General features: G+C 42.3%; 1 protein-coding gene across 7 annotated transcripts in view; it reads right to left on the bottom strand.

Moving 5' to 3' along the window:
• The window catches only part of enah (ENAH actin regulator), a 101,021-nt gene that overhangs the window by 40,228 nt on the left and 39,282 nt on the right, over positions 1-21,511 (bottom strand). For 6 of the 7 annotated variants that reach the window (XM_061753180.1, XM_061753179.1, XM_061753178.1 and 3 more), the window contains exons 2-3: positions 10,576-10,741; positions 6,162-6,339 (exon numbers count right to left, since the gene is read on the bottom strand). In XM_061753180.1, coding sequence (XP_061609164.1) covers positions 6,162-6,339; positions 10,576-10,741 — 344 coding nt within the window. Of the gene's footprint in view, positions 1-3,949; positions 4,321-6,161; positions 6,340-10,575; positions 10,742-21,511 lie in introns of those variants that run through there. The other variant, XM_061753181.1, reaches the window with a different exon arrangement.

The raw sequence follows: 21,511 nt of genomic DNA, 5'->3' as shown, positions 1-21,511 counted from the left end.
ATGATGGTTGTAGTTCAGTCATCCGTCATATTTAAAAAAAACAACAACAATATTTCACAAATTCTGCCAGGGTATGTAAATTTATGAGCACAACTGTACATATATGCAGTCATACGAACCCCTGTCATATTGGAATGAACATGTACAGCTTTTTTATAACCACTAGATGGCGGCATACATGTACAAAATGTGAATGTTTTTTTCCATTTGCCCCTATACCTATGTATAATGTGCACTATTGACTTTTGACAATTTTGGGGGCGGGGGGGAAATGCGCATTATACACGAGAAATTACGGTAGCTCTTATATGGCAAAATAAAAAAAATAATAATAATTATCTTCCTATGACTAATGAGCTGCAAATCTCATGGTTATGTTCCTCAGCTTTGTCAGGAGTTTCCCCCCCCCCCCCCCCATATGCTCAGAAAAGGGAAGGGGCAGACAATCGTAAATGATACATAGGTTAATTTTTTTTCTGCTCGCAAATCCCTGTGTGTGGCCAAAGCACACTTTTGGCAGAGCTACAGACTCAATGGCTATGACTTCAAACTGAACCATAATCAGCCAATCAGAAGTGACCTAAAGCTCACACTGTTGCCCGACACAAATAGAGGAGCAACTGGTTGTGTTGAGTGTTTGTATCAGGTGTCTAACAAGTCAATCACCACAGTAAAAATGACAATCACTGCAATGTAGATACCGGATGAGCTAACAGTTACCCTAGCTTCTTCTGTTTCTTCTTTGCACAGTCCTCCCTCGCTATATTGTGCTTCACCTTTTACGGGTTCAGTGAATCGCAGATTTTTTTAAAATCCTATTCATATAGCATATTATGCCCCATACCGCGGGATTTCGTGGTGATTATTTTTCCACTCTTGTTGGACTCTCTTCCATTCTGGAGTTGCTCACGGTGAGAGGCGCCGAGCAGGTGTGGGTATACTTATTATCCACTGGCTCGGTGTCTGTACATTGGGGTTCACCGCAGTGGACGAGAGGGTAGCCTCCCTCCGCCTTCGGATGGGGGGGACGGGTCCTGACTGTTGTTTGTGGCTATGCACCAAACAGCAGTTCAGAGTACCCAACCTTTTTGGAGTCCTTGGAGGGGGTGCTGGAGAACGCTCCTGCTGGGGACTCCATCGTTCTGCTGGGGGACTTCAATGCTCACGTGGGCAATGACAGTGAGACCTGGAAGGGCGTGATTGGGAGGGACGGCCCCCCCTGATCAGAACCTGAGTGGTGTTCTGTTATTGGACTTCTGTGCTCATCACGGATTGTCCATAACAAACACCATGTTCAAGCATCAGGGTGTCCAGACGTGCACTTGGCACCAGGACACCCTAGGTCGCAGTTCGATGATCGACTTTGTGGTCGTGTCATCGGACTTGAAGAAAGTCCGTGGTGAGCAGTGTTGCCGGTAACACATTATAAAGTATCTCATAACGCGTTACTCAAAAAATGTGGTCCGGTTTTATATTGGAGTAGTCAGATTACAGTGACTTTGATTTATCGACCAATAGTTACTTAACCAGAGCTTAATATTATTTTTATATTAAAATATTCTATTTTTGCTTAGACAACAGATATTTATCATGAACAAACTACAGTGCTTGGGAACGTGAAGCAAGTCAATAACCGAGACCTTGATTCAGTCACGGTGCATGTCACGAGTGTAGACCAATTTTCAGCCTTTATTTTAGTAATGACTGATAAAACAGACGAAACACACTATAATCTTAGCTATCCATAACTTCAATGCATACGACGACTAACTACAATATCGGAAAAAGGCGAAATATTGATCAACGGCGCCGTCTGGGGCAATGACGTCATGTGACATGTTGCACCTTTTCCACACACAGTCAGTCAACTCACGTGTACCCAAGCAGCCAGCGGCGCAAAAACACAATAGACTGTGACGAGAGTTTGGCATACTTAAACTGGAAATACAGTCACTACTTCGAGTTTCTCTAAAGAGGACAATACTAAGGTTCCTTGTCCACAACACACACACAGTTGCCTTCATGGACCTCCACACAATCGGCAGGGTTACTACAGTCTGTGTCTGTCTATCAGTTTAGAGTATTTAAAGAAGTGTACTGAGAATGGTGTGCTTGTTTATATTTAGGTGGCTATTTGGCATGTCAAGTCTGCTCTCATTTAATATGACTTCAAGTACACATATTCAAGTTATTTTTTCATGTTGATGACATCATTCTATAACTTGCGTGGCGTACATTACGTTCGACCGTGTCTCTCGGGGAATCTTGTGGGTGGTGCTTTGGGAGTATGGGGTACCGAACCACCTGATACGGATTGTTCGCTCCCTGTAGGACCAGTGTCAGAGTTTGGTCCGCATTGCCGGCAGTAAGTCGGACTCGTTTCCGGTGAGGGTTGGACTCCGCCAAGGCTGCCCTTTGTCACCGATTCTGTTCATAACTTTTATGGACAGAATTTCTAGGCGCAGCCGAGCCGTAGAGGGGGTCCGGTTTGGTGGCCTCAGTATTGCATCTCTGCTTTTTGCAGATGAGGTGGTTCTGTTGGCTTCATCAAACCGTGATGTCCAACTCTCACTGGAGCGGTTCGCAGCAGTGTGAAGCAGCTGGGATGAGAATCAGCACCTCCAAATCTGAGACCATGGTCCTCAAGGGTGGAGTGCCCTCTCCAGGTCGGGAATGAGATCCTGCCCCAAGTGGAGGAGTTCAAGTATCTTGGGGTCGTGTTCACGAGTGAGGGAAGAATGGAACGGGAGCTCAACAGGCAGATCGGTGCAGCGTCTGCAGTGATGCGGACTTTGTATTGAAGGAGGAGGAGGTAAGCCGAAAGGCGAAGCCCTCAATTTACCGTTTGATCTACGTTCCTACCCTCACGAGCTGTGGGTCGTGACCGAAAGAACAAGATCACGGATACAAGTGGCCAAAACGAGTTCCCTCCGCAGGGTGTCCGGGCTCTCCTTTAGAGATAGGGTGAGAAGCTCAGTCATCCTGGAGGGCCTCAGAGTTGAGCCGCTGCTCCTCCACATTGAGAGGAGCCAGATGAGCTGGCTTGGGCATTTGATTAGGATGCCTCCCGGACGCCTCTCTGGTGAGGTTTCCGGGCACGTCTCACCGGGAGGAGACCCCGGGGACGACCCAGGACACACTGGAGAGCCTACGTCTCTCAGCTGGCCTGGGAACCCCGGGATCCCCTCAGAAGAGCTAGAGGAAGTGGCTGGGTAAAGCTACTTTTAGAATGACCTCAGTCTTAATAAAAGCTCAAGTGAAATGTGCCTATTGCAAAGTATAATTGTCTTAAGCAAACATTGTTAGCTAATTTATTAGAGCCTACCATCACTAGTTAGAATAAATAGTAATGCTATGGATGGACCACAAGATAACGGTGCCGTTAAATTTAACAGTCGGTTAAGTCTACTTAACCAGTGGTTCAAAAATAGCTGAGTTTTGAACCAACCGGACCCATAGTGGCCAAAGCCAATTATCATTCGCTGACTTTCACATCACTCAACAGGCCAGGCCCGCCTTTTTCAAGGACACACATATTCAACGTCATAGATGTGATGCACGATGTAGAACGTGATGGTGACTCCAAGTGGACAAAAATACTTTCATACCTGCACCTCACATGCAAATGGTATTAGCATTATGCACAAAGCTTTAAAATATGACTAACTATTCAAACGACTTCACAGATTTTGTTTGTCGAGGGTGGTCTGAAACGTAAGCCCCGCGATAAACGAGGGATTATTGCCCGTACACGTGGCAATTTTTTTCTTCTCGTGTGTGTGGAGTCTAAAAAAATGAAGCTGTCAAAAAAAACAATTGTTGCATGTAGCCCCCTTTAGCAAGATCAACTTTACATGCCCTGCCATGCATTGTCATGCAGTCATGCATATTAATAGGCGCATTAAGTCACCAGCAAAGCAAACACTCCTGTCAAACCACTCTTACTCACTTCTGAGGAAGATTTGAGCATGACTCATCTTTTGATGGTCCTCGGTGAATCTCTGAACTCTTGCTACAGCAGGCATGACAAGCCTTTTGGGAATTGTCTGTTCGCAACGAGCAGCAGCGGGTCGGCTAAGTAAAATGAAAATCGCCCGGCGTCCGACTTCTCACTCCATCTCTCTACTTCATCGTCTCCTACTTTGGGTACACACGACTGCCAAATAATGTCACTATGTGCTCTTCTAGTACACCTGTCGCTGAGTTCTTTTCTCTGTCACACTTATCTATGCCTGTCTGAAACCTACTTTATTTTCTTCCTTCTTCCAGTCTCTTGTGTGCTGTTGTCCGGCGATGTAGTGTGTGTACTTTGCCACTTTGGGTTATTGATGCCTCAGACTTTATGCTCAAGAAAAAAAAAAAAAAAAAAAATGGGGCAGATGGAGGGAGGAGTGGGATCATGACAGCATGTGAGCAAACTCTAAAAATGTTTACTCCGTGCTTTCAAGCACATGACCTGTAAAATGAAACGAGTAGGCTGTTTCTATGGGCTTTGAGAGGCGCCTCTGGAAGTCCATGAACCAACAGAGGAGTCAGGTTTCAACCCCTCCCCTCAACAAAAAAGATTGATTGCTCAATGCTGCTGTCAGAGACCGTGAAGGTACCCGAAATAAATGATGAACCATAGTTAGTCACTCGTCAAATTTCTACATGGAGACACCAAATGCATTCTCAAGGAACAGAAGAAGACAAAACAAGTTCAAAGATGCCGACGACAAATTGATGTGCACGAATTTGACCTTCAGATCATGTTAGGGCTCATCAGACAAAGTAAAGCAAAGTAGTCTTAGGCAAGAGACTGACACACCAGACGCAAACCAAAGTTGTTTTTTTTAACCCTTTATTTGAAACCGCTCGATTAAAAACACTGCCGTAGCGAGTGATCTTGCAGTGTCCCCACTGTGCATGCTCTGATCCTCATTGCACCTTTCAACCAACCAGAGACTATTCCATTAAGTAAAACCCAATGTGAACCAATTCATTGTCAGCCGTGTAACAAGATCCCCCGTCCCTCACCTGCCTCTTTAGCCATTCCAGCACATATGTCGCCGGAGGACGAGACTGTCATGAGTGCATGAGTCATAAACCAAGGCCAATCACCAAGGTCACAGCCAGGGAATATTTGTAGCATCATTTAGTACAGCTATGAATACCAGTGTTCCAAATGCGCAATAGCTGCTCAACAGGCTCTTTCCATGACTTCATCCCTTTGGTCATGAATATTTTGAAACACAAGATATGATATTTTAGTAGCTATACAGTCGCCTTCTGATTTACTGATATGGCCCAGCTTTCGTGAACCATTTATCTTCCGTGAGGACACATAACGCACATCACTGTATCTCGTAAACAACGCTGCGAAATCACTTTGAAAAGTTTGTGGAGTTTTCGGGCGTGAAGTAATCGGTTTAGAAGCCCAACTGAAGAAAATGCTCCATATAAACACCGCAATCAGAATAAACAGGCCTAATCCAAAGGGAATTTCATTCGGTTTCACAGGGATGCTTGATCTTGACGTACTGTAAGTGGGCGGTGACGTCGTTTATGCACGGCTTAAGTACGGTGGCTCCCGACAGAGCTGTGTACGTAACTATTGTGTCCATCTTATTTATCGAATGATAAGTCTACACCGTAATTCGTGACAGGCCAAACTGTACATGAGGTGCACAAAAAGACAGTAGAGCTCAAATGCATGACATCACATCAAATCTCACAAGACCTCAATTCTCACCTTCCTCTTATAACACTAATTATTGAGATTTGTCCTTCTTTGGGAATAAGCATCACAAAGGTTTGAGTTCGCTGAATTGAGGTCTTGTGAGATTTGATGTGATGTCATGCGTCGCGGTGGCTTCGAAGTTTGTGTGACTTTTTTTTGTTTTTTCCCTCCAAAACAATTTGTTTGACTTCTGAAATGTGGGACCTTAGCGATGGTGGAATTTAAAGGTTCCACTATCTTTGTCCCTCCGGATCTGCAGAGTGAGAAATGATTTCTGATGTACTAAATCTCTCACCCAGAAGGTTTGAGAAAATGACGACACAATCGCTGAACCATTACAAACTCTATGCTTCGGAACAATGGGAACAACAATACATTTCGACCTACATCAAACAAGGAAATGAATATACAGCTGCTACACACGATAACATTGGGACGCTACCTGTCTCCTGGGAGTTCAGTACTTCCAGGGCATGCATCATGGCACTGGCAAATACGTTGGCATCCTCCTTGCTGCCAAAATTCAGGCCGTAGACCTGTCGAGCATCCCGCCACTGATGGAAAGTTTGTGTGGCCTGGTTGTACTTCAGTCCCTTGGGAATGGCACAGTTTATCACCACCTGAAGATGGCAGGAGATAACAGAATGAGGACCTTTATATCTGACATGTTTGGCAGGTCAGACAGTAATTGGTGGGTTAAATAATTAAGTTTGACCCAAAATATTTTTGTAAAAATATGCCCAGACTCAAAGGTGTGCACTGAAGGCCTCAGACTTCTCTGCTGTCTGACCTATATTTACAACTTCATTAAATGACTAATGAATTATTTGTTTTGATTATAATACATGTATAATCGAATCTAAAATATATAATCAAATATAAAATAACAGTCTTTTGTCTTCATTTCATTGTGTGTGTCTTGACTGCCCAGCTTCCATTTGTATTAGATTATTTTTGTCCAAGATTTCAGCTTGTATTTGTTGCCATGTCAATGTCATTTGCCCGAGGCCTTCAGAATTCCGACGCAAGCATTAGGGCACATAGACACTATAAACAACGACTGTCTTTCTTCAAGGACCTAGTTAATGGTGGGAACACTGGCACTTATTCCATAGTTCTGGACTTTAAAATGATGTCTGCAGAAACTGTTGCCCCCCGAAATTGACTCAGTAGTATTTGTAGGCTCGTTTTCTGATGAAATATTTGATTTTGGGGCAAAAAAAAAAATGTGCATTATACATGAGATACATCACCCTGTCACAGCCTGTCAATGGCGTTTTTTTAACGGGGATGGGTGGGGAAGGGTCTTGTGCAGTTTATGTGTGATTGTCAAGCCTCTGGATAACTGCAGTGAGGAATGGCACCCCGTAGAGGGCAACAATATATTGGCAAACGTCCCATCCTCAGATTGAAGAAGAGGAAGAAGAAGGAGGGGGCGGGGTCCAACAGAAAATGAGAAGAGACAAACATGATGGCGGAAAAGAGAGAAGACAAAATGAAAAAAAACCAAGCTTTTGGTACTAAAAATGTATTGCGCCAAGGCAAGACCGACAGGAATGACGCCAAGTACCCGCTGTAAGACCTAATGTATAATAAGTAACGAATCATGGACCTGTCTCCGCTGAGACAAGAATCTCCGTTGAATTAATTGTCCCATGAGGAGAAGCAGTCATCATGGCAGATGACTGACTAGAGCTAGCGCTAACTAGCAGCTAAGCTAACTAGCTGTTGCCAGCCAGCATGGAGTACGTATTTTTAAGCACCAAGACCTGCTTTAACAGACCTTGGCCATGGCGAGGGATCATGATGATGAAAGTAAGCCATCCATCCCTTTTTTCTGCTTAACAGGTCACGAGGGCAGTAGTCTTAGCAGGGAAGCCCAGACTTCCTTTCCCAAGCCCCTTTATCCAGCTCTTCCGGGGGGATCCCGAGAGGTTCCCAAGCCAGCCGGGAGACATTGTCTCTCCAGCGTGTCCTGGGTCATCCCGGGGCTCCTCCCAGTGGGACATGCCCGGAACACCTCACCAGGGAGGCGTGCGGGTGGCATCCTGATAAATGCCCCAGCCACCTCATCTGGCTCCTCTCAATGCAAAGGGGGAGTGGCTCGACACTGAGCCCGTCCCGGATGACCATGCTTCTCACCCTCTCTCTAAGGGATAGCCCGGACACCCTGCGGAGGAAACTCATTTCGGCCGGTGACCATAGGTGAGGGTAGAGGAATGTAGATTGACCGGTAAATAGAGAGCTTTGCCTTTCGGCTTTCTGCTTCACCACAACGCACCGATACAAAGTCTGCATCACTGCAGACGCTGCAGGTGGATCAGACGCCTGCGCCATTCTTCCCTCACTCGTGAACAAGACCCCAAGATTAAAGTATTCACTCACTTGCCTTGACTCAGATATGAAATTAGGTGACATCTCATTCTTAACCCATAGGGTTTAATATGACATTGGTCCCCACTCTGCAGTTATAACATCTTAAACTCTTCTGGGAACGTTTTCCACAATTTCCACAAGGTTTAGGAGTGTGTTTATGAGAATTAATGACCATTTTTTCCAGAGCAACATTTGTGAGGTTTACACACTGATGTTGTATGAAAAGGCCTGGCTTTCAGTCGCCGCTGTAATTCATCCAGCAAGTGTTCAATAGGGTTGAGGTCAGGGTTGTGCAGGCCAGTTCATCAATTCATCAACATCAAACTCTCACATCCGTGTCCTTATGAACCTTGATTTGTTTGTGCACTGATGCTAAATCATATAGGAACAGGAATGGGCCATCTCCAAATTGTTCCCATAAAGTTGGAAATGTCCAAATTATTAGCCTCTGAGCGCCAGTGAAACGAACTCTGAATGCTTCAGCATACCAAGAGATTTTGGACAGTGAAACAGTTGGGGGATTACCCTTTCCTGTTCCAACATGTCTGTAGACCAGTGCACAAAGCAAGGTCCATAAAGACATGGATGAGATAATTTGGTATGGATGAACTTGACTGGCTTGCACAGAGTCCTGCCTTCAACCCAAGAGAACACCTTAGGGTTGATTTTGAGTGGACAGTGAGAGCCACGCCTTCTCGACCAACCTCAGTGTGTAACCTCACAAATATGCAAATATGAAGAATGGGCAGAAATTCCCATAAGCTCACTCCTAAACATTGTTGAAAGCCTTCCCACAAGAGTTCCAGCTGTTCCACCGGCAAAGGGTAGCCCAACGTCATATTGAAACCATATGGATTCCGAATGGGATCTCACTTAAAATCATGTGTGAGTCAAAGCAGGAGAGTGAATACTTTTGGCAATATAGTGTATGCGTGGTTAATATTTGAGAGAGCGCTGCATTGTTACTATAAGATACTGTGTGTTTGTCATTGTCGGGTTCATTTTATATCTTTCGGCCAGGTTTATTTGTAGCTCTTTCCTCTAGTATGCTGCCTACATTACTCTGGTTACTTATCTATGAGCACACAGTTTGACACATTTTATTTTTGTACTACATTTACCAGCACATGGAATTTTCTTATTTGCTCAATATGCTAGACATAATGTGCCAATTAATGGCACAGCGGCCTTTTAGACTACGTGTCCAATGTATGATTAAGTTTGTTTGAATAAAATACACCACTTTTTGGCACCATACATGGTTTTTCAGTTCCATTCGAATCATGCCACAAGAACACAGCCACAGGGAAAATGTAAACTATGCACCAAAAGTCCGAGATAATTGGAACCAGAATCTCTCAACTGTGAGGTAGACTAGATATGCTCCAGACGTGCTTCATTGTGCCAGCCCTACATCTCAGTCGTTCAAACCTGAGCGACAGCAATTGTATTACTTAATTGATTCATTTAGCGCCAGTATTTGTTCACGTACATCCACCGAAGTATTGCGAAATGCTTCAAAAGGAGGCCAAATCACTTTTTTTCTCCCACTTTTTCAGTCTCTGTTTATAGAATGGCCAGGTGACAATACTTTTGGCCACAGTGTCTTCAAATCTTGCTTGAATGGTACAGGGCCTGCACTTCTCTAGCACTTGATCTCCACCATCACAGTGCCCAAAGCGCTTTACAAAGCCTCACATTCACCCACTCTCGCGCACATTCATACACCAATGGGTAGTAGCAAGGTAAAAAAAAAGTTTTGTCGGTATGGAAAGTGCTCATAACCTCCACTTTACTAAAGTTAAGTATGGTCAAGACTGGAGAGAAAGGTTTAGTTCAGACACAGATTGCATAGCTTTGTTTGCTATTTTATGATTTATCTTTGGTGAACAAATTGAGCTCAAGCACAATTTGTTTCTATGAAAGCTCCTCTTTCCGCAATGTTTCAACAAGACGAAACAGCATCTGAGTACTTTTATAAGCAGACAGAAACATAATACTTTCAATGTTCCCGAAAGCCTTCATTAATTAGGAAAATATACAATGCAAATCATTTTGGGAAAAAATGCAGCATAAAAGCATGTGTTGTCAGAGCGTGTGCTGACCACAGAATTCCCAAGCTGTGGAGTCATATTTGGAGACAAAACTAAAGTACATTTCGATACTCCATATTTGGTGTGATTTTTATTTTGGTTTTTTGCCCATTCAGCCTTCAGAATGCTGTTGCTAGAAACGCAAAGCCTACTTCTGTAACTGGAGAGAGACACTTTATTTTGAGGTCAAATGCGTCACAATGACCCTCAAAACCTGGCACAGATATTTTTGGGTTTTTTTTTTGAATTGAAATCTCGTTGACAACAATATGTTGTTTTTGGCACATCGCAAAAACAGCCATGCTTACAACTGTGAATGACCTGTACAATATTTCACTTGCAAGTTTAGAAGCAATCCAATCCACTCCACGGGTATCATGCACCGACCTGATGATCTTGGATCTTGCGCCCTACTACACGGAAGGCATTGTTTCCTGTGTGGTGATAGATGTGGACTCTGCTGAAGCCAGTCGAGCCGCCTGCTGGCACCCACTTCTTATTGGCATCGTCGTACACCATAACGGCAGCTCGTGCCTGGCAGATACTCTGTTCACTTGAGGGAGACGAGACACAAAGAAACAAGAAAAAGTCATTTCAACAATTGTGTTATTTACAGGCGTGATGAAGCAATAATTGGGAGACTGGGAGAGCCATTGAGCTTAGATAGTCAAGACTATTTTCTTAAAACGTTCAGCTTTATCAAACTAAGCAATCTGTACAATTCCTATACTTGCAGTATATACGATATACTCCACGTACAATTCCCCAGAGGTGCTACAGTTGCAGTGGATGGTATACCCACAAAAATATAATTACAGGAAAGACTTCCACTACAAATTGGCACTTCAGACAATTATATGAGTGGGAATAAATGTCAAATTTGCTGATTTACAGTCGATATGTGGGGATGAAATTCGGATCCAGATCCGATTTGCATCACATCATCTAAACCCCAGTGTCACAAAATATTACGTACTCCGCTTTATAAGAGTTTCCACATCGTACATTTTCTGTGGGATTTACCTTTTGAGTGAAAGTATGATTTATCTTTGAGCAAAATAGGCAGCAGGCCGAGGACTGGCATTTGGCATCTTCTAACCCTGTTGTATTGAACAGTATGACACAGCCATAGCCTAGCCCTCAATGTAAATAGGGTAATTTCTCGTGTATAATTCGCACCCCCAAAGCCGACCTCAAAATTCTGGAAAACCCTTCTACCTATGTATAATGCATTTTTACAATGCATGATTTTGCAAAATACAGATAATGCTCATGTTTGATCATCAAAACATGAAGCATTATCTGTATTTTGTTAGGTCCCCCCCCCCCCCCCCCCCCCATCAAAGAATTATTCTGAAGTTAAGCACTTTACTTGAACACGTAATACTTTCTTTTCATTTACTTGCTCTTATTTTGAAATTCACAGCCCTAATTTTATTTAGTAAATGAGAATACACACAGTTGTGCTCATATGTTTTATTACCCAGGCAGAATTTGTAAGATGGGCACAATTCTTTCAAGAAAACATGAAGGGCCAGGTGAAAATATTTATTTTAATGGGGTTCAAATTTAACTGTCAAGCATTTCAGAAAAGCATTATCATTAAACATGCCATAACCATAAATAAATGAATGGTTGTTGCTCAGTCATCAGTCGGCTTGACACAATCAGGATTTTTGGGGCCGATCACCGATCAGAGAGTTTAAAAAAAACGATAACCGATCCGATCACAAGATGCAGGAAGGTGTCTATTGAAATGACCTGTTCATTTACTGTATATACTTGTGTACTTAATTGCTCAAAAACCTATATTTACAAAAAATAACGTATCTTTGTTCCTCTATGTCAGTGAAATGACAGACAGAACAAATGATAAAGGGTCTTCTATTAGATGGCAGGAAGTAAATACAGTCATTAATGTATCCACTTTTTGTGACATTTTTGTTTGTTGGTGTGCCGTGAGATTTTTCAATTGTAAAATATGTTCCTTGGCTCCATAAAGGTTGGAAATCACTGCTCTAGTCAGGTCATGTATTCTAATCAGTCAGGTCAAACCTTCAAACAAGGTCAAACGTTCGTGCTACCACTCGCTTGCTAGGCTGCATAATGTTTTTGTTGCCTTCTTGCGAGCCGTATCGTTCGACTCTTGTTGTCGTTGCCACTGTAATGAGTGCATCTGCTCGCATTTGAGTTGACAAGATAAAGCCCAGTGATCGTGAAAAACGAGATGCGGTGGTATCGGAATACAAGATTTTATTGCAGTAGTCGTGAAAGAGCAAATTTGTCTTGTAGTCTGAACCGGGCATTACGTGTTGCCTGTCTCAGACGTGTTGTCTGTCGCACACCGCCGACATGTTTTTTTTTTTTTTTTTTTTAAACTTCATTGGCGGTCAGATATTTACAGTTCCACGTCAAAACACATGTGACAAGGCTAAAAATAAACTAGCTTTTGGATTTCATATATACTGTGCACGGAGTCAATGTCTTTTGCGGAGCCGATCAATGACGTCATTGATCGGCTCGGCGAATTATGACAAAGCCGATCAGCCAATCAGCATAAAATGCTAAATATCGGCCAATACCGATCAGCCCGAGAAAATCGGTGTAAAGTCTAGTCATCAGTTGTATTTACAAAAAACACTATTTCACAAATTCTGCCAGGTTATATAAACTTATAAGCACAACTGTACATATATGCAGTCATATGTACCCCTGTCATATTGGAATGAAAGTGTAGGCTTCATCTTTGACATAACCACTAGGTGGCAGTGGCACATTAGAATGAAAGTGGACACCTTTCTCATAATCTCTAAGGGGGCGGTGGCATATTGGAATGAAAGTGTACAGCTTTTTCATAACCTAGATTGTGGCATACATTAATAAAATGTGAAAGATTTTTTCATTTTCCCCCCCTATACCTGCAGTACGTATAATACGCATTGTTAACGCATGACAATTCTTTGGGGGGAAAAAAATTAACATTATACTCGAGTATTTAATTTGGATTATTTTAAATGTATGGACTATAAATATGTTCAAACAGATATTTACTGTGATTGTGACTTTTCTACTGCCTTAGCAAAGGTTAGTGATAGATGAAGTGATTCTGATCCCCCTATAATTAACAGGAACAGAGGAGCACACACACAGACACACTGTGTATAAATCAGACCAGAATAGTAAATGCAAATGGTAATGGAAGATGAAAATACAGTAAGTTCATCTTCTTCATTCATGTTAATGAGGCTCAGATTCATGCAAGAAGAAGGGGAAAAATAGGAAAGAGGGGCTAAATTTCAACAAGAACGACAAATACAAGACAATGTTTTGGTAAAAGTCCACACATTTATAAAAAAAAAAAAAAGAAATCAAGAGTGGACCCTTGAAATATTTCTCCATTGTGTTGACTTGTCCATTCTACTCATGGAAATGATGACTAATATCTATACTGATAGATTAAGGTTACATAACTAGCCAAGTGGCCTTTTTGAAAAGCAGGCAAAGATTCTGCTCATATCTCGATGACATTTTGCCAAATTTCAAGACAAAACAAATTTACAGGTATTCTTTCCCCTTTTTGGGTATTTCACCTCATTCTCCAATTCTTTCAAAGGCGATTCACTTTTAAACACTTTAAGATTGAACGCATTCAAGAACAAACTACCATAAAAACGACTTGGCTGCAAATTGGTGTAATTACAAAAGAAAAGTACGAAAAAAGAATGGGCGTCTTGACAGCATTGGCTGCCTAAAAGAGTTTTAGAGTCCCTGTCTGACGTGAAGGAAGCAATCTATGAGGTCTTTAAGGTCATTTTTGCCTAGATTTTCATATGTGTATATGTCAATGAGTAACGTGATTAATGCCACAAACGTAATGAATCTTGCTGCAGAAGCCAACTCTGACTTGTTTTGATCCATTTCCGCATTGCTGATTATGAACATGAACTACCAGTACAGTGGGACAAAAAGGTAAAAGAAAAAAAAAAAAAATGGAAAAAGACTCAATATTTGACAGTTGGACCAAGCCTACAGATGTGCTACTGATTAGCAGGTTAGTGCGTGCTGTCAACTACTCGGTACTGGTGACGTACAAATTTGTGTTGATCTCAGATAATGGAAACTGAAAGAAGTAAATTCAGGGTGACAACAGAGCTAAAGGCTTATTAAAGCATAAGTGAAGTTGGGTTTGATTAAGAAGAAGGAGGAGTCTAAGAGCAAACAGGGGAGCTCTAGGGAGAGGTCCTGGATACATCTGCATCCTTCCTCTTTCTGCGGTGAGAGCATTTCCAGTGACCTCCCTGGGGCTCTTTGCATTCTGACACTCATTGGCCCTATCCAAACCCATCTGCACATACTTCCAATGGGCCTGGAGCTCCTTTGTCCTCAGTATACTTTACTTCTCACGGTTTTAGTGTTTTTTTTTAACAACACTTAAATGATTAAGTGTGCAAAAAAAAAAAAAAAAAAAAAAAAATGGTTTTGGCTGCATTACACTCTCCATCAAGAGGAATTTCAATCTAGCAAATTTGGCTAAAATGAAAACTGTTATACAAACACAGTGGAGATAAAATCTACATGGGCTTGCTCAAATGCCAGGTCTTTGTGATACTGTGTGTGTGTATACATACATATATATACATTTTGATCAAGATAAATATTTTCAAAACTTTCTCCACCATTAATGTGACCTACAGTACCAAACAAATGAAATAGGGAAAGTAAAGATAACTGAGATAACGTGGTTGCACAATTGTGTATACCTTCTTATAACTAATCTAACCAATCACATTCATGTTAAATGGGAGTCAGCACACAATTTAAAGTGCTTCTGATTCAGCCCAAATCAATTTCAGATGTTCCAGTATGCTTTTCCTGACATTTTTAAAGTCACATCTTGCAAGCACAGGGCATCTGCAGAGAACTTACACAGCATCAGAGGAATCTCATTGTCTAAGTGTATCAGTCAGGAGAAGGTTATCTTTTTTTTTTATAAATACATTGAAACATTTACTGATGGAGCCGTGAGAAAATACCCTCAAATGATAACTTTGAGTCATCTCAACCAGATGGTAGGATAAAATAAAGAAAGAAAGAAAGAAATAGAAATAGAGCACGAAAAAGAACCGACACGTGGCGTGATTCTGTGGGAAAACACTCCAGGCGTGACGAAGCAGCCATCATCGCAAGTGACTAAATATAGTGGCGAACAATATCTGTGCCAAAAATGCACAGCGATGGTGTGGCAATGAGTAAGTGTGGCAGGGCCATGTGCAGGCCTTCCGGCAAGATGAACGGGCAAAGTGATTTCAAGATGACGTCGGTTGTATTTCTATGAGCAAACGTTTCTCCCAATGCCAGCAACCTTTTTTTTATTTTATTTTTTTTATTTTTATTTGGAACTGAAAAGATATCAGTCATTCCCCAACATCGATGCGTTAAAATCAAAATATCTATGAAATTAACAAAAGCTAGGCTTCTCAAAGTCAACAGTTATATGGCATTCAGCCACAATATATGTGAGTTTAACAGTTAAACCTTGTTTTCAATCTTTGAGGTTACGCTGTATTTCTATGCAAATGAATGATCAGTACAGTATTTGGATTATTTTGGTTAAGTGTCTCCTGCATTGCACTTCCACAAAACCACTAATTGGAAATTGGTAGGGGGCCATGTAGGATGTTACCAACTCCAACAATCATTCTACCAGGGGTGTCAAACTCAATTTAGTCCACTGGCCACATTCTCCCCAATTCGATTTCAAGTGGGCCAAGACAACAATATTTGTGGCTTAAAAATCCATATATAACAACTATTCAAAATTCCCCCCCCCCATTGTTTTGGTGCAAATTTCGGAAACTATTCACATTTATTCATTAGTATCTTGTTGCAAATTTTGTTGCTAATCATGAGCAGTCTGAAATTTTAAACCAAACATTATTTCAACAGTATTCTGAATCATTGAGCGTGCACCAGTTATGCATCCTTTGTAAATTTATACATAAAGATTTAAGCTGTGGCAGTGCATCGAAGACAAAAACAAAAAGGTTCCAACAAACCAACCTATTTTTAAGTGAAGCTTTTGACTCAAATTTTGTAATATTCAATGTCTTAAAACATTTCTACAGGAGGTATTTATTTTCACAGAATTGTAGTGTGAACATGGCACATCCTTTTATATTAAGGGCAGATGACAAAGATGTTATGGGGGCAGTTCAAATTCATATTTGCATTGTTTATATGTTATGTAATACATGCACGTAACTTCCAGCAAGTTTTCAACTATAATGGCACCGGAGGGTTGCCAATATTTTGGAGCATGACTATACGCATTGCAAACTCAATTCCAATGAAGTTGGGACATTGTGTTAAACAAATAAAAACAGAATACAATGATTTGCAAATCATGTTTGACCTATATTTAATTGAATACACTACAAAGACAACATATTTAATGTTCAAACGGATAAACTTGATTGTTTTTTAGCAAATAATCATGAACTTTGAATTTTAGGGCTGCAACACGTTCCAAAAAAAGCTGGCACAGGGTCATGTTTACCACTGTGTTACATCACCTTTTCTTTTAACAACATTCAATAAACGTTTGGGAACTGAGGACACTAATTGTTGAAGTTTTGAAGGTGGAATTCTTTCCCATTCTTGCTTGATGTACAGCTTCAGCTGTTCAACAGTCCGGGGTCTCCGTTGTCGTATTTTACGCTTCATAATGCGCCACACATTTTCAATGGGAGACAGGTCTGGACAGCTGTCAGGCCAGTCTAGTAGCCGCACTCTTTTACTACGAAGCCACGCTGTTGTAACACGTGCAGAATGTGGTTGGGCATTGTCTTGCTGAAATAAGCAGGGGCGTCCATGAAAAAGACGTTGCTTGGATGGCAGCATGTGTTTCTCCCAAACCTGTATGTACCTTTCGGCATTAATGGTGCCTTCACAGATGTGTAAGTTACCCATGCCATTGGTTCTAACACATCCCCATACCATCACAGATGCTGGCTTTTGAACTTTGCGTCCATAACAGTCCGGATGGTTCTTTTCCTCTTTGGCCCGGAGAAGCCGGCGGCGTTTCTGGGTGTTGTTGATAAATGGCTTTTGCTTTGCATAGTAGAGTTTCAAGTCGCACTTACGGATGTAGCGCCGAACTGTATTTACTGACATTGGTTTTCAGAAGTGTTCCTGAGCCCATGTGGTGATATCCTTTACACATTGATGTCGGTTTTTGATGCAGTGCCGCCTTAGGGATCAAAGGTCACGGGCATTCAATGTTGGTTTTCGGCCTTGCCGCTTACGTGCAGTGATTTCTCCAGATATTCTGAACCTTTTGATGATATTACGGACCGTAGATGATGAAATCACGAAATTCCTTGCAATTGTACGTTGAGGAACATTGTCCTTAAACTGTTCGACTATTTTCTCACGCACTTGTTCACAAAGAGGTGAACCTCGCTCCATCTTTGCTTGTGAATGACTGAGCAATTCAGGGAAGCGCCTTTTCTACCCAATCATGGCACCCACCTGTTCCCAATGAGCCTGCTCGCCTGTGGGATGTTCCACACAGGTGTTTGATGAGCATTCCTCAACTTTTTTTGCCACCTGTCCCAGCTTCTTTGGAACGTGTTGCAGCCATCAAATTCTAAGTTCATGATTATTTGCTAAAAACAATCAAGTTTGTCAGTTTGAACATTAAATATCTTGTCTTTGGAGTGTATTCAATGAAATATAGGTTAACATGATTTGCAAATCATTGTATTCTCTTTTTATTTACGTTTCACACAACGTCCCAACTTCAATGGAATTGGGGTTGTATATATTCATATATGTTTCACTGACACGCAACAAGCTTTTACATAGTATGCAGTATTCCTATATATTGCGTGCGTTATAACACGCCGCACAGAAAGTCTTTGCCCTGTCTGTTGGCTTGTTATATAGGCAAAAGTACAGACGACAGTACTGCGTGGGTCTTTTTTTCCCGACTCCACAGTGCATAGTAAACATAATAGAGTCGTAGGTGTATATACAAGGAAATCCTCAGCTCTTGTCTGCGCCGCTTCACCTGCGAGATTTAGTTCTCTTGCTGGCGGTTGAGGTCCCGATGGCCGTAGGAAAAATAGTTGGCACCGCAGCAGATTTCAGCCTCTAACTCTGCATCCAATGCTTTCTGCTAAGTCTTTCTCAGAACACGGCAGTTCCAAGTGATCAGCATGGAGTTTGGAATAGTTGCTAGGCAACCATAGGTGACCACGTTTCTTCGCCTGTTGACTGATTTTCCCTATCCACTGGTCACGTATTCCTTTTTCACTTGGAACATTTCCAAGGACGGGAGCAACAGCATGGAACAATAGCACACAACGCCGAACGAACAAGCTGTTTGCCTCGTGTGACGTCACAGCGCCGGATAGAGCCGAAGACCGGAAATAGCAGAAGCCGCAATCTGCATCATATTTATCGTTTTAACTGCTGTATATCTGCTACATGATCACGTCAAAATGGAAGATGCGGTTTGTAAAAGGGTTCTAGAGTTGAAAAAAATGTTTAACCTCTTTGTCCTCTGACCTTTAGTGTGCTCCTGAAACTTGGCATCGTCTGGCCTTCACAAGTGCATCAATGTCATTTAAGTGTTGTCAGTCCACCCTCCAGTGGACAAAATGTACAACAAAAGTTAGTATTGTTGAAAAATAGCAGTGAATGTGTTGTCCATCCCCACGGGTCGGATTGGACACCCTGACGCATGTTTGACACCCCCGGGTTGGACAATGTATTCTTGCTAATTCGTCATCTAATTTAAGGCATTACGGCGAAAGCATCATAGTCTGGTAATTACCTGGACCGTCAACTGATCTAGTTGCGCACCACGGTTGTTTAATGAGTAGAATACATGCAAGCCTCCTGGATTCAATTAGGTATAGCAAGTCACTTACAGAAACCATTAGCTCAATAAAGGGGATAGCTCCCTAGAGGAAGAATCCACATGTGGTTTTCCAGAGATTTCTTGTGCTGAAATGATTGCCCTTTTCCACGAAAAGCAACACTGATATTGTCGCCTCCCGTTGTTCAATATTGGAATCCCCGAATTTAAAAAGAAAGAATTTAAAAAAGTTCAGTTCAGAAGTGTTTTTGTTGGCTTTTCTTTTTTTTTTTAAACCAGCACAGAAGGGTACCTTTGATTGCAGTTGCATAGCAAGTCCATGTCTCTGTCCAAGCTGCGCTAACCAATTTGGCTAACTGTAACAAAAGAATCAAGGATAAGGATAAAACGCCAACGCCCTCTGAACAAAGTCAAGTTGCGCGCACACAAATGTGTGACGGTTAACGATGCAATGGCACCATGCACACCAGTAGGTCTTTTCAGGGTGTTTCCAGGGTTCAGAGTGCAGGCTGTGTTCAGTGGGAGCCTCGCACATTTAACGAGACGTTTAATCACGTTTACCATTCAAACGGCCACAGGGAGCACATTGACAAGAGTGGAGGTCTGGACTGCATGAGAGTACACGTCTCATATATGCCTTCGAATGAACTGCTGCATGGACTTATTGAATCGGTCATGATAATAGTGAAATGATGTAAACTTCCCTTTGAGGTTCATTTAAAAAAAAATAATAAAAATCTGGAAAAGTGAGCTATCGAATATTTGTAAACGGGAGGTGACATTTTATTTTTCACCAAAATTATTTTTACGCAAATATCACCGTCATTAACCGCTATCGAATACTGCACACCAGAACGACCAGAGATTCCGACACATTCTCCTTGCCGTTAACTTATTTTTCATTTTTCGGATATCGGGGAAAAAACGGACCGTCGGGACTGAAAAATGTGTTCAAAAATAGTTTTCATTTTCAAGTCTTTGGAGTCTGGAACATGCTATTTTTGGTACAGTAACAGGTTTTTTGTAAAGCTCTTCACCTTTGGCAACTGATTTGGAACTAGGCAGCACACAAATTACCCACTCATGAAAGCGACTCACCTATGATGAGTACTGTATGTCAACGATGTCACCATAACCAAGCATACCGACGTGTGAGTTTGGATAAAATGTGAAACTTTCAAACATTTTCAAGTTTTTTTATATCCATCCATCCATTTTCTACCGCTTATTTGAGGTCGGATCGCGGGGGGGGTAGCTTTAGACTTCCCTCTCCCCAGCCACTTAAGCCAGCTCTTCCGGGTGGGGGACCACGAGGCGTTCCCAGGCCAGCCGAAAGACGTAGTCTCTCCAGCATGTCCTGACTCGTCCCCGGGGTCTCCTCCCGGTGGGACGTGCCCGGAACACCTCACCAGGGAGGCATCCAAATCAGATGCCCCAGCCAACTCATCTGGCTCCTCTTGATGTCGAACTCCCATGCACCCTCGAGGACCCTGCCGAGGGTGTAGAGCCGGTTCACTGTTCCACGGCCAGGACGAAAACCACACTGCTCCTCCTGGATCTGAGATTCGACTTCCCGACGGACCCTCCTCTCCAGCACACCCGAATAGACCTTACCAGGGAGGCTGAGGAGTGTGATCCCCCTGTAGTTGGAACACACCATCCGGTCCCCCTTCTTAAAAAGGGGGACCGCCACCTCAGTCTGCCAATCCAGAGGCACTGTCCCCGATGTACTGCTTAGGAGGTTTGGCAACAGACCCATTAACGTCGACAATCGACCACAACATAGAGTGCATTGCATCCGAAAATAACCCCTATCTTCCCACATCAAATCCATCACCAAGTCAGTCTTTTACCACCTCAAAAAGAATTTATCACTGAATGACTCAGGAGCACAGACCCTCATCCATGTCCCAACAACTTCCCATCTGGACTATTACAACATTGTCTTGGACAGACTCCAGTGTGTACAGAACTGTGCTTCCTGGGTTGTCACCTCCTCAGAACCTCGACAGCACTTCTCTCACACTTTAATGCCAATTCACTGGCTCCCAATTAGGCTCAGCATAGCTTCAAACACATCTTCACTTACACCTACATATACCTTAAATCATTCTTGGCCAGATCACCCATGAGAACGAGAACTCGCTCTAAAGGGTTTTTTTTATTTTCAGTAGTTAGATAAATGTTTTGACATTACTGATCTCTTCTATTCCTACACCCCTTCCCAGAAGCTAGCTACCATACTACTGTAAAACCCTTTGAAATCATTTATCCATCCATCCATCCCTCCATTTTCTCTCCCCAAAAAAATCTGTCCACATTAGGGTCATTATCATTAGTTCACATGTAAACACTGGCATAGGTTCGACCATTTTAGGCGTTACATTTGGTGGCGGCATTTTAATGAACTACGTTGGCAAACAAACCCTTCTCCCTGAG

This window comes from Phyllopteryx taeniolatus, chromosome 18 (genome assembly GCF_024500385.1).
Source record: "Phyllopteryx taeniolatus isolate TA_2022b chromosome 18, UOR_Ptae_1.2, whole genome shotgun sequence".
NCBI lineage: Eukaryota > Metazoa > Chordata > Actinopteri > Syngnathiformes > Syngnathidae > Phyllopteryx > Phyllopteryx taeniolatus.
Note: the sequence above shows the minus strand (reverse complement) of the source record. Positions and strands in the feature narration are given on the sequence as shown.